The 14,788-nt window shown below is 38.8% G+C and overlaps 1 protein-coding gene across 5 annotated transcripts in view; it reads right to left on the bottom strand.

Annotated features, from left to right (window-relative positions):
• Positions 1-13,986, bottom strand: part of LOC123512281 (death-inducer obliterator 1-like) — a 33,713-nt gene extending 19,727 nt beyond the window's left edge. For 3 of the 5 annotated variants that reach the window (XM_045268568.1, XM_045268570.1, XM_045268571.1), the window contains exons 1-7: positions 13,847-13,986; positions 6,820-6,958; positions 5,235-5,396; positions 4,384-4,572; positions 3,300-3,424; positions 2,713-3,172; positions 354-1,834 (exon numbers count right to left, since the gene is read on the bottom strand). In XM_045268568.1, coding sequence (XP_045124503.1) covers positions 354-1,834; positions 2,713-3,172; positions 3,300-3,424; positions 4,384-4,572; positions 5,235-5,396; positions 6,820-6,958 — 2,556 coding nt within the window. In that variant the 5' untranslated portion in view covers positions 13,847-13,986. The remainder of the gene's footprint in view (positions 1-353; positions 1,835-2,712; positions 3,173-3,299; positions 3,425-4,383; positions 4,573-5,234; positions 5,397-6,819; positions 6,959-13,846) is intronic. The other 2 variants (XM_045268569.1, XM_045268572.1) reach the window with 1 other exon arrangement.
• Between the last annotated feature and the right edge of the window lie 802 nt (positions 13,987-14,788).

Below are 14,788 nucleotides of genomic sequence, written 5' to 3'. Positions count from 1 at the left end.
AATTGAATGGAGAGTTAAGGAGTTTGCACAAGGAAATGGATGGGAAGTTAAAAAATTTTTCTATTTATTCTTGAAAGAGGGAAAATCTAGCGAGGGGTAACAAAAACATCTTAACAAAAAAAGCCTAATTAGATGTCAGTCATGTCTGTGAGAGTTAACCAAAAGAATGGGATAAATGTCCTGAAACCTCCCTCTTCAGTGAGTTCAGGTGGTAGGAAGATGGAAATACAGAAGCAGGTAGGGAATTCCAAAGTAAATGCCAGAAAAGTCCATTACCCTTACGTGAAATAGATTAAGATTTGCCGATTATGATCAAATTAAAACATACATCACATAAAGTTACAATGCATTACCTCCTCTTCAATGACTTCATCCTCGGCCTCCTCCTTGACGTCTGACACAAGCTCCTCCTTCAGGTCATAGGTAAGCATCTCATCCCCAAAGGTCTTCTTCTTGATGGCTCTGTTGCTGCGGCGGACAGGTGACTCATCCTTGGAAGCGAGAGCAGACTGTGGCACCACCTTTCGGATCACTTTGATGGTGGTGGTGGGTGTTGCAGTGTGTGGCTTGATCCCCGCCACCTCAATCCCATTCTTCTTGCTCTCCTCCACCTCCTTCTTCACCACCACCACTCTGTTAGGTACCTTTACAACCTTCTTTGGTGTTTCCTTAGGCGGGGTGTTCTTCTCCATTTCTTTCTTCATCATGGCTTCTTTCATCTCCTGTTCCTTCATCTCTTTCCGCTTCTTGATAGCTTCTCGTTTCCTGAGTATTTCCTCTCTCTTCCTCTGTATTTCCTCCTTTTTCCTCTGGGCTTCCTCTCTTTTCCTCTGAAGCACAATATCCTCAAAGGACTTGTGCAATTCCCCACCTTTCTGCAAGCCTAACTTTTTCTTCTTAATGAGCTTTTTCTGAGGTTCTGTTTTGATTTCCTCTTTATTTGGGCTTTCTTTGTCTGCCTCCCCTTCCTGTGGTGGTGTTGGTGTTGCTGGCACTGCTTGTGGTGTTGCTACTGGTACTGTTGGACTTATCTTTTTAACAAGTTGCTTGCCTTCCTTCTTTGGTGTTTTTAATTTCAATGGTGTCTTTTCTTCTTCTTTTGGAGGGTCTTTGGCTGGGATGACCTTCACTAGCGTCTCTTTATTCATGCCAGTCCTGGCTGAGTTAAGCACTACCACCTGCCTCACCTCTGTCGGGCAGCTCACCTGGATCACTTTTGACTTCCCTTCCCCGACAGGCACTCTCTTCTTTACCACTTTGCTCACTCCACTTAAAATACCAGTCTCTCTCACAGTTGTATCTGGTTTGCTCTCTTCCTCTTCTTCATCCCCTGCCTCACCATCCTCCTCTCCCTCATGTTCCTCTTCCTCTTCCTCCTCTTTCACAGCCACATCATCTGGATTTGTATTGTGTTCAAAGGTACTTACATCCATACCCTCAGTCTCCTCCTTCACCTCCTCCTTCATGCCCGAGACAGCATTCTCTTGTTTCTTGGTCTGTTTCTTGACAAGGAGGATTTTCTGGGCCTTGATGTTCTTCCCATTCCCCTTCACCATGATGGCATGTGCTGGAAGACCTTCACCTACTTTGTGCATGACATCAGGGGTGGAGAACAGTGCCGGCTCAAACTGTGGGATGATTTTAGGTGTTGGTGGGGCCTTCTTCACCACTTTCTTGATTTTATCCTCTGATTCCTCTTGGGAATCAACTGCTTGCTCTGTATTTGCTGGTGTGGTGTCTGTTTCCTCCTGTTCTTCCTGCTCAGTTGTCTTACACTCTTCCTTACTCACAACAACGCATATTTTCTTCTTTTTCTTCTTTTTCACTAATGACTCTGCAACAGATAAAAAGAAACAGTCAAGTGGCAGTTTAAAGGTTCTTCTCTTTCATTACAAAGTCTTCAACAGATAAAGACAAACTTAATGTAGATGTTAGAGTAAATATCTACATAATACATCACAGGAATCAAACACGCAGGTATGAATGTGAGGTGGAAAAAATAAAAAATGAAGGATATATATATATATATATATATATATATATATATATATATATATATATATATATATATATATATATATATATATATATTACAGTTAAAGCCAAAACTTAAGTCACAACTGGTCAGAATCATGATAGGTTAGGTGAGGTGAGGTGAAGTGGGGGTTGGTTATATGAGGTGAGGTTATGTTAGCTAATACAAGTTATACAATAGTGCATCAGTTCTGACTAGTTTAAAGTTTTGTCTAATTTGGGTTTTAACTATCACTGGGATAAAAATAATAGAAACCAAAACATTAGACAAGCAACCATTTCACCCTTCCATTCTTTCACAATTACTTATTCTGATGACAAAACTCTATAACTCAGAATCATACATCTTGACTTTTTTATATAAGTGAAATACATGAAAGACAACTCCTTGGCACTACAAATATTAAACAATCATTTAAAACCACAGATTCCACAAACACTACACATACATATATCCCATCATTCAATTGTTTCTCAGTGACTTATTCTCATGACAAAATTCTAGAACCCTTGAGTCACACTTTCCATACAGACTGATACTTTCCCCTCTTAGAAGTGAAAGACAACTGCTGATAATAGGCAAAACTATATTAAAAAATCACATAAATCAAAGAACATCTACAAGAACTCAAGTTTCAATATTCACTAAAAACAAAATAGAAAACAACATCAACTCACCATCTGCCACCTGTCCCTGACCATCTTGCACCTTGGTACCAGATGTGATGATAGTGACAGTCTTTCCTCGTCCTCTTCCTCTGGCTTTCCCTCTCCCACTTTCCTCTCCTCTTGTGGCTCCTTCTCCCTCACCATCCAAATTTTTCTTCCCTCTTCCTCGACCCTTTGTCTCCTGGCTGCCTACCCTGTCTCCTTCAACCTTTCCTCTCCCTCTACCTCTTCCTCGGCCTCTCCCTCGTCCTTTCACCAACAATACTTCACTTCCTTTTATTTTCTCCTCAGTGTCATTCTCCTTTGCTGCTTCACTGTCCTCAGCCACCAACTCCTCCTGGTTTTCATTCTCCATACTTAACAGGGTTGGTTGGACGATAGGGACAAGAGGAACCAATACTTGCCGGCCATCTAGCTGTTCCCTCTCCTCCTGCATTTTCTTGTGATTCTCAGCTAAGATTTTTTCCACCTGGGAATAAATAAAGATACAGAATGATGGGTGTTACTGGCATGAGAACTGTTACAAAAAGAGGATACAAATTGCAGAAAACTTTGATATGTATCACTCCCTTCTTACAATAAAGCCACATTCTTACTTCCTCCCTCTCTGCTTTGTCCATCTGTCGCTGTGACCGGCGCTTGGGGGCGTTCTGTGCCTTCCTAATGGGAGTGCCAGAGGAGGACATCGTGTACCCCGCCAAGGAACCAGACTGGGACTCCCCTGAAAGTAACCACACAGTACATATTAGGGAAATGTATTTATATATTGGGTGTGATGCAAGTTTGTGCAAATATTGAAAAGGTACAGGTAATTCTGTGGAAAACTATTCATCCATATATGCATTTTGAGGCATTGTTTAGGCATGGTATGAAATTCTAGTGTGGCCTTGTGACAGATAAAACAGCAGGGCCAGGCAGGTATCTATGTTCTAAAGGTTTGGAGCTTTACAGCACCACAAGACAAGACAAGAAGCAACAGTGCACCAATAACGATCACTGATAAACATTACACAAAGACCATATGGATGCAACAAACACCAAACAAAGTAATAGACTGCATTGCACCATGCCTGCCTAGTCAGAAAGTGAGAAGAAATAAGATTGACAACAAATCAGCTGATTGTTAATCAGATCACACACCATCCTTTTGGGACAATGGATACATTCAGACTGCATTGCATAACATAAAACAAAGTGGAATGAATGCAAGTGGTGTTTCTCCAACATGGTTAGCCACACAGCCCTGCCATTGTGTATCACTCACCCACACTTGAATTTCAGGCCATCGCTGAACAATGCCTCAAAATGAATATGTGTATAAAACATCTTTTACTTTACTTTACTTTTCAGCTGAGGCAGTCCCTGCAGGCACTCACGTTACACCCTGTATAATCTACTGGTTAGTTGAAAACTTCCCACCAAACAATGAAGAAATAATATACAATTCACCAATATGCAGACTTTAAAAGGCACCAGTTTGAACTAAAGTCAATCCTGCATAATGCATAAATAAACACACAAGTTTGAGGAAAGAAATATATCTTAATTATCCTGCAGTAATAGAAAGACTTATTACACATTAGAAGAGATGATAGAAAATAAGGATAAAAGAAAACTGATAAAATCTACATAGATACAGGATTCCACAAGGGAAAATGCTAAACATGTCCACACACACACCTTCAAACAAAGAGGTGTCCACAAGGTCCTCCAGGGGACCGAGCTGCTCCGGATTGGCCACCATGTCCAGGAGAGGCTTGCCCAGGATCTCCCTTGCCTCTTCACTGTCCAGGACACTTTCCAGCCGCTGGAAGGCATCAGCGTCCAGTGGCAGCTCGGCATAGTTACCGGTGGCCCCAACCTGTCCTACTTTGAAGGAAGACAAGGGTGGCATTATCATCTGTTTCCTCTGGCAGGCCGAGAGAGAAGTGGTGTCTATGAAATATATTCAGACATATCTTTCAGACCACTAGTGACACAAGTGACTTTATTTCAGTGCAGCTGGCTGATTTTACTGAACAAAATTAACACTACATGCATCAAATTGAAACTGTGGATATGCTACTCATCACTATCTATGACTTAGTATCCAGGAAGTACAATATCTATCAACAAACCTCTATCAACATCACCACTCTTACTTTCCCTTGACTTTTGCTTCTCACTATCTCTAAATATAGTACTAAAAAGGCAGTATAAAAATAATAAATGAATAAACAACAATAACAAAAAAGCCAGATTCCTTCCTAACTCTTATAACCCATTCAATTAACCATCTTTATAACTCAAGTCTCAGCAACTCATCCCTAGTACAAAGCAACAGCCAGACCCATCCCAATATTCCCAGCTTTAATGACACACTACCTCATCTTTATATTACAAACACCAAGATCTACACTTTCTAACCTAATGTTCTTGCCATTCAGTGCTCATCTCTCCTCACCATTAAAAACAATACAAAAAGTAATATTAGTAATCCATCCCTAGCTCTCCAATGACTGCTTCTCTGCAACAACACAAGATGCACACACCTTCCACGGGGATGCCTGGGAAGCCCTCCACAGTAAGGTTGACATGCTGGGCTCCATCAGCTGTGGCAGTGACGGTGCTGGCGGCAGTCTCACTCACATTGACCTGGGCACCATTCCCCATGCGCACCACGCTGACCTGAGATCCATCAGCACCGTGGCTCGCTGCAAGGCAATATGTGTCAGGCGGTGTGCTATGTAATGCTGGGGATACACATTCTCATTCTCATTTTCTCTCTCTCTCTCTCTCTCTCTCTCTCTCTCTCACATGAACGAAATACAGGTATTATCTTATATATGAATGGGTTATTATCCTGAAAATCCAATTGTACCACAATTAATCACTTATTGAAGTTAAGATTGTATACCAAAAAATAAGAATGTGCTCCAAGACCTTTATATATGTCACCCCTCCCCCCCAAAAAAAACACAAAACCATGAATATGTAAATACAATTATTGCCTAAAGTAATAAAACACGTTACATAAATTAAATAAATGCATGAATAAAACAATAAAATAAGAATAATTTAAAATAATTTTTGTGCTTAACCTAACTATAATCCACATTACCTTCACACTACCACTAAAATGGCTACTTATTGTTTCTATCAATAAGGAAAATCAGTACAAATACTCTGAAAGTGTATGAGATGAATGAAGATGATGAAACAGCCAAGTAGCACAATGTAATGATGTACATACACGGATGAGGGTGAGGGGGAATCATTGCATCACCAGCCATTCTCAAGGTCACTCACCAGCTGTCACTGAGCCACAATTCACCTCCAACATGCAGTTGACACAGTATCAGAAAACTCTCCCACATCTTAAGACCCAAGATAATAATCAAATAAAGCAAACACTTCAAAGAATTTGTGAAGTTTCCTAGAAATAAAATGATCATTCAATATCAATGCCTAATTTTAAGGGAGATGTAATATAATGTAACTTGATTAAACAGAGTAAACAGTAAAACTATAGTGTTTGGATTGACTAATGGTAGGGCTCCAGCCAATTGTGTGCCACCAACCAATACATCTAAGTATATTTTCATCCCACACCATGATTTAACATGTATTTTATGAAATATGGGTAAATTTTCTTCACAATAAAGTGACATTTCTCACATAGTAAAAATAGCTGTTCCAATGAAACAATGTGAAAAAGTGAATGGGTGATAACTGAACCAAGAAAAACAGATGCTTCACTGTTCTTGGTGACAGAGTGAGTGTGTAATTAAAATATTGTAAAATCAAGACATAACCAAAAGTGTGGCAGACAGAGAGTAATAAGAATAATGACCATGTAACAAAGAATCAAATAAGGAAAAATCTCAATTCATTAATTTTTAAGACCTATGTAAAATCTCTGTTCTTTGTTCTTGTATTCTCGTCTATGGAAGCAAAAATCACAATTACAAGAGTGAAATCTCATAGAAATGTTCTCACACAATAAATAAGCGGAAAAAAAAATCTCAATCAATAGTGCATAAAGATTAATGAAGTCTTAAAAGAAAATAAGCAAGGCACACCATACTTAAGGAAACTGGTGTACAATGGACCAAGGTACAGAAGGGTCATGCCTACCCAACAGATTCTGGAGCTCACTGCCGTCCAGGGACACATTGCCGGTCTCGTTGTTCACAATGATGATCACCGTCTTTCCCGAGCTGGTGTTCCCCGGCGCCGACACGTCAGAACAGTCTTTCACAAATGAACTTGACATCTGAAATCAAAGGAAAAATCACATTAAATACCATTTTTTTTTTCTTCTTACTTAACAACAATTTTATTTACAAGAAACAAAAGAGAAATTTACTGCATTTCCCTTCTTGACAGGTGAATAAAATGTTACTAGACAATCTGTGTTTAATTTTTTTTACCTATCAAGACTGAAAAATGGAAAAAAAGCCCTGTCAACTTAACACACACAAATGCCTCTTTCCGAACAATTTCAGTACACATATTTGTGATACAAGATTATCAAGCTCCCAACAGGTAATGGCCAGTATGTCTTGCTGTCTGGATGTCACTGAGTGAAAATATTCATCAGTTAAAATGTCTAACAGTCCATTGCTTCAAGCCACCATCCAACAACCAAATCATTTCATGGACTGCAATGCACCTTCATATATATCAAGCAAATAAGACTCATTAAAGCCTTTTATAACACACTATATCACTATATGAACCATTTTTTATGGAACTTCCTTAATCATTATATAATTCATTAGTGATTTGATACCAATGTATCAATAAAACACAACACAGTGGAATCACACCCATGAGTCACGTGTCACCCTGCTGGCCATGAAAGCTGTAGCTGTCTTTGCCACACAGGTCACACACAACACACACTAACAATGCCACAATTGTGCCATACTCTATATAACACTGCACGGCTACTCTGATGCATTGTTTTGTTTGAACATTTTGTAGAACCAACATGTCTTATGGCATAAAGACTCTTTGAACCTGAACACACATCATGTGAAATGTTATGCAGCAGGTGCTGAAAACAGCCAACACTTCTTGTTCTACACTAAAAGCAGCCAAAATAACTCTTAACCAAGTCCTAACAAGTCTTAATGCCTGAACATTACATGACCAACACTTCAAACCACTAAAATAGAGTATGGCCTCTACAAGTGCTACTTCAGAAGAAAAACAGCAGAAAAGTGTCATGGCCACAGCTTACATATCTCTCTAACTTGACTAACGATGGCACAAACACATCTCAACTAAAATACCTAAATGCATTTCAGTCTAAACTGACAATTATCTAAATGTCTTTTTTGTCTACAATAACAATGAACTAACAATCTTTCAGTCTCAATTAATGGTTATCTACACACCTCTCAGCATAAACTGATCATAATCTAAGTGTCTTTCAGCCTTTACTGAACATGATTCAAATGTCTTTCAGTCTTAACTGAAAATTATCTAAGTATCTTTCAGTCCAAAACTCAAGATAAAAAAAAATAAATAATAAATAAATAAATAAATAAAAGAATTGTGTTCTTTGTGAAAAAAGGCAAAACATCTTATAGTACAAATATCAAACTAATTCCTAACTATGTCACCAAACCAATATTTTCTTTTTAATGTCAGAGAGGCTTATCACTCAAATTCAAGTACTTGACAAGAGATTGCAGCAGCCTACATGAAGGGACCCAGAGCACCACAGACCCTCACCCTGAACCACAATTGCAAAATAAAAAGTAGCTGACATGAATAATAGCAGAGCCAATATCTGTCAGGATTCTTCACCCCAACAGCTCTCTGGAGGTGAGGAGTTTTCTCACTAAGATACAAGTCTATGGAATTCTTTACCAATGCAGTTATTGTCTGAAGTCAGTTTGCTCAGTGAAGTCAGCTCTGCACCACTGGACCTGTCCCACTAGTATGTCTATCTCTGGACTAGCTCTCTTTGCCCCACACTACCATTGTTTCTCCATGTCTGTTAACACAAGACTTTAGTTAATTTCACTTTACATTAACATTTTTCTCAAATCACACACCCCATTCCCATGCATTCTGCTTACAGTACACAGCTCATTCACCATCACTGCTACACCACAGACCTGCTTCACAATCTTAGCGACTGCCATCCTTGCAAAATGTGGGTCAGAGATCGGCATCACCAACCTCTTTGTTAATATGTAATATGACAACTATTAAGTCAGCTTCACTGACAATGAACTGCTCAGCAGCAAAAGAAATCAGCATAGGCTAGCATCAGCCACTAACCACTGTCTTTTGATACTGTACATGATTCTAATACCTTCAGTCTGGTATGTTAGTTCTAAAATGCTACAAAGTAGAACTAGAACTGACAAGCAGCTTTCCAAAAAGTTATAGTTCTATGCCAAGACTTATAGTTATATGTATCCATAATATTAACACAAATACATAAATAAGCAAACAAAACTAAACACACACTAGACTTTTGCCTTACAAAGCATCACTGGTATAGTACTGTACCAAACACCAGCAATGCTACAGACTTGTTCTAATCGTGTACTAAACTATTCAGTACACACAAAATGTGTCAGAGACAATGATGCAAGTGAAACTCAGAACTGGTGAACACTTGCTGTGCAATGTTGTTGCTGCACCAAGCCTCACACTGCACCCATCAATGACGGCTTGTAGACACACACCTCACACAATCACACAGGCAACAGTGTACCTGCCTCACTGAGGAAAGCTGCAAGAAGCCATCAGACCTACATGTGGCAGTCCCTGTATGAACACATCTACCTAATTCCACCCATCTTCTCCATCCATAAAGTTGTCCAATCTTTTTCTAAAGCTCCCTATCTTTTCAAGGTCAGTATTACATGTAGCAGAAGCTGTGCAGTCTGCTAACAGTTTCCAAAGTTAGAAGATAACAAAAAATAAAGTTTGCTTTGCTAATTAGAGGTTAGCTATCTGCTGGAGCTATATCCACTACAGGTGACTGCTTACTATTGGTATTAAAGAGGCAACTAAGTCATGACTCCTCAGGGGAGCCTTTTACCAGCCTTCTTTCAGCCACACACCCGTCACACCTGTCCTTGCACCAACACTGGTCACCTTCACTAGTTACACAAGTCAGCACCACACTGTATTATTCCCACACCAAACCACCACACTGTCCTCACCTGTGCCACCATTACTGTACCCTGAGCATCCACTACATCCACCAGTACTTGAACCCACAGTACTAGTAAATCCACACCCACCAACACACCCTCACTGTATGATGCAGCCTGCAGTGCACACCCTCACTGCAGCATCACACTCTTCATGTGTGAGCAGGGCACTGGGCACACGCAACAAAAGAGCCATTAATAAGCCTACAGAAGCAGCCAATCCATATAGGACAAGTCACAAGGATCATCCAAAATTGTGAGAGACGACCTGCATTACAACTTCCTTTGACATGATGGAATGTAGTGACTTTTTTCTTTATGTATGAAGGGCACTAGCAAGGCAACACAAATTACAATAAAAAAAAGGCCCATACACAGAGAAATGCATCAACGACACCCAGAAGATAAGTGTCCTGAAACTTCCCTCATAAAAGAGTTCAAGTAACAGGAAGGTGGAAATACAGAAGCAGGCAGGGAGTTCCAGTGTTTAGCAGACTACCACTGACACTACATGAATGAAGATATGCAGTAATGTGAACCAGATAAACAGGGAACAAGATGAACAAAATAAATGACATGAATAATCTGTGCTGCCCTGACGCCTGCGATCTCCGGCCAGCAACCCACAAGACAGATTCTCGGTAGGGGAGTCACTGGGTTAGAATCACCTGGGCACACGTCACCCACCCAATCACCAAGACTAGCCACCCCCACCAACCTCATGGGACATACTCTACAACCTGTCATAGAGAAACAAAATGGCAAATTTGATAAGAGGTTCAACAGAGTTTTTAAAGGGATTGGGACATATCTAAGGGGGTTTGGCAGGGTATGAAGAGGATTTAAGGAGTTTGGCACGGGATTATAAGACAGTTCCATCTATAACAGGCTCTAACCTTGACATGTCACCATAAGAGCTAAGACAGGGTGCACTGTTAAAGCGCCGCCAAATGACCAATGTGATGGAAATTATGCAGACTAATCAGTTCACTACACGCCACATTAAAAAAGCATTGGTAGGGTGAAGCTGTACTTGAAATTACCCAGAAAGTCAACCCAAACCTTAGATGAAAATTAGTGCTTTCCGTATATCTTGAAAACTCTTCCGAAAAATGGCTCTTAAGTCCTTCAGTACCATGCCGTGTTTTCATATTCATTCTGGTTACTATAAAGCAATTTTATTCAACTTCAGAAACTTACGTGAGGGATTAAAATAGTGAAGACTTTAGCCATTTAATCTTCTGACCTCCATAGACTCTTCCTAATGCAAATAAAATCATCTAGTCACACCCAAAAATGGAGGTATCTCAGTACTGAAGGGGGTCAACATAACTTTAATCCCTCGAGTACCAGGACGCGTTTCCATATTCATTCTGGTTACTATTTGAAGATTTTTATACAGCTTCAGAAACTCATATGGGGGATCATAATAGTGAAGACTGTGGCTATTAATCTTCTGACCTCCACAGATCCTTCCTAATGTTAATAAAATGGTCTAATCGTACACAAATCTCAAGGTAAAAATGTGCCCTAGAAATGAAAGGGTTAAGATAAAAACCTGTAGTTATGATGCTTCAAAGCTTCTCTTAAATCATTTTCATTTTATCTATAACATTGTGAAGCTTTCCTTAACAATTTACTTCAACACTTTGAAGCTCTCATGTTACTCTTCATTTTACTTCCATTGGTAACATTTTGAAGCTTTTATCTCCAGCCATTTGCATTTTGGCTTGTTACTGGTTGGTTCTCCAGTGACAATTCTGTGTTGCACCTTGACCTGACCTAAATGGAAAATAAATAAATAAATAAATGAGAAAAAAGAAAGAAAAAGAAGTTATAATGACAATTCTGTGTTGCATCTTAACCCAACCTAATCTGGAAATACAAAAAATATAAATTCTAAACAAAAAAACGAAATGACTATTCTGTGCTGTATCTCAATGTAAACTAACCTGAAAATACATAAAATAGAATAAAGTAAAATAAAATACAGGTAACTCAATTTACACGATAGCTGTGTTCCAAGAGGCATCACATATTTCAAAATTCGCATAAAACAAACTTGTAATTCTCATAAGAAACAATAGATAATAGGGGGGATGTGGGATGTGGTCCAAATCGTGTAGTACAAGCAAACCAATCGCACAAATTTAATGAATTATAATATTTTTTCGGTCGTGTATTTACAAAAACGTAAATTAAACACGCATAAATCAAGAGCTACCTGTAATACGGTCATAATTTTGTGCTCTATCTTGATGTAACCTAACCTGGAAAAGCATAAAATAAAATAAAATAAAATAATGACGTCATAATTCCGTACAGCATTTTGACCTAACCTAAACTGGAAATAAATAAATAAATAAAAATGTAAAATATATAAAAACCAAGGTGACAATTCTACGCTGCATTTTGACCTAACCTAACTGGGGAAGATACAAAAATAAATGAATAAATGAGGTGATAGTTAAGTGCCGTATCTTGATCTAACCTAACCGAGAAATAGAAAAATAAATAAATAAATTTAAAAAAAGATAATTCAATGCTGCACCTTGACCTAAGCTGGAAATACTAATAAATAAATAAATAAAATAACCAATACTAAATGAGAAAAGAAAAGCGATACCAAGGAGGAGGAGGAAGAGGAGGAGGAGGAGGAGGAGGAGAAGAAAGAAAAAGAATCAACACATAATAAGGAAATAAATAAATAGAATAAAAAAAAAAAACTAAACAATATTAACAAGAAAATTCAATACAGCAACACACACTGACTTAAATCTAACAATGGAAATACAAATAAAGAAAACCAAACTACATTGAACAAGAACAAAAGAAAGAAATACAATAGACAAAAACGACAGAGAACGAAACTAACCCAGAAAAATCTAAATAAAATGGAACAATGAATTTTTCCCTCAATTAAAGCAAACTACAACAATGATCTGGAAAATAATGGTAAATGAAGAACAAGGGCAAATTAATCAACCCCAGTCAATAGTAAACGGAGACTGAATGGCCAAAACTGAAGAAAAAGAGATAAAAATAAAATAAAAGATAATGGAGAATAGAAAAGTGATATCAACAAGAAAGAGGAAGAGGAAGAGGAGGAAGAAATAGAGAGGAAAATAGGAGGAGGAAGAGGAAGAACAGAGGAAAATAGGAGGAAAAGGAAGAGGAGGAAGATATACAGAGGAAAATCTAACCTAACACCCTCCCCCCCACGGAAAAAAAAGATTAAATGGCCAACACGACATTAAATGATAAAAAAAAGATGAGAAAAAAAGAAAAAAGACTAAATGGCCAACACTGATGAAAAAAAACTGAGAAGAGATAAGAGATAGAAAAGAACGCGATATTAAGAAGACATAAGAGGAAAATGAGGAAGAGGAAAGAGAAAAAGGAAAAAATACAAAAAACAAGACTAACCCAACATCATAAATAAATAAATAAGTGAAAATGACAACAGATAGATAAGAAAACAGATATAAAGAAGAAAAAGAAGACGAAAATAGAAGAAAGAAAGAAATACAGAAACAAAAGACTAACATAACGTAACACAACAATAAATTAATAGATAAGTAAAAACATTAAAAATGAGAGAAGAAAATGCGATACCAAGAAGAAGAAGAGGGAGGAGGAGGAGGAGGAGGAGGAGGAGGAGGAGGAGGAGAGGAGGAGGAGGAGGAGGAAGAGGAAGAGGAAGAGGAAGAGGAGGAGGAGAAGGAGAAGAATAAACACATAAACAAACCTAACCTAACACAACACCCAAATCTTCACTCTAACATACACCACTACATCCCCACCCCCCATCCCTCCCTTCCACGTGACCCTCCCCCCCTAAAGGCCCAGGTAGACCCCACGACCCAGCCACGAGGGACTAACACAACAATGCCTCAGAAAAACACGGACTCCCCCCAAATCAATCAATAGTCGTTGTTTTCGTGTTTCCTAGCGCCATTTTTGTTTGTTTCCTTTACCTTTATGTCCTGTGGTCCTCCCTCTTCCCTTCCGTCACGCTCTAAGTATCTATCATGGCTTGTGGGAGGCTGTACGAGTGGAAATCCCCAATGTTTACTCTTGCAAGTTGACGGCGGCCATCTTGTGTCTTCCTCTTCTTCTTCTTGTAGTCTTCGCGCGGCGTCTCTGTTTCCGCCATCTTACAAATGAAGGTCTAAATGCGCAGGGTGTCTAAACATTTATATCTTATTTTTTATGGTTATTATGTATGTTTTTATGTTCAGATAAATATATTTGTGCTTATTTTTATGTTGCTTGTATGTTAAAATCCCGCCCTGTAATTCATTAGTGTGTAGACTTTTTTTTATCGGAATATTTAAAGTGATTTATTTTATATGAATGTAAAGTAGAATGGTTGACTTATTTTATGCGTGCTTTGGAATTTTCTAATTACGAGAAACTTTAAAGATACAACCATTTATTTGTTTTCGGTGACTTTTAGGAATGGCGCGTATACATGAGTTGACGGAGAGTGAGATACAAATTTCTTAAAAAGTCATCTGTAACTTCAACTTCACCATGAAGTAAACTATTTTAATTAGAAAAATATATCATCTATTTTTAGACACATAGACTCGTGAATTAAACGCAGTAAAACGTATATATATTACATCATCATCATCATCATCATCATCATCATCATCATCATCATCATTTAATTTGATTACAGTAGTAGTAGTAGTAGTAGTAGTAGTAGTAGTAGTAGTAGTAGTAGTAACAGCAGCAGTAGCAGCAGCAGCAGCAGCAGCAGCAGCAGCAGCAGCAGCAGCAGCAGCAGTAGCAGCAGCAGCAGCAGCAGCAGCAGCAGCAGCAGCAGTAGCAGCAGCAGCAGCAGCAGCAGCAGTGGTGGCAGCAGTGCAGCAGCAGCAGCAGCAGCAGCAGCAGCAGCAGCAGCAGCAGCA

Source organism: Portunus trituberculatus, chromosome 33 (genome assembly GCF_017591435.1).
Source record: "Portunus trituberculatus isolate SZX2019 chromosome 33, ASM1759143v1, whole genome shotgun sequence".
NCBI lineage: Eukaryota > Metazoa > Arthropoda > Malacostraca > Decapoda > Portunidae > Portunus > Portunus trituberculatus.
Note: the sequence above shows the minus strand (reverse complement) of the source record. Positions and strands in the feature narration are given on the sequence as shown.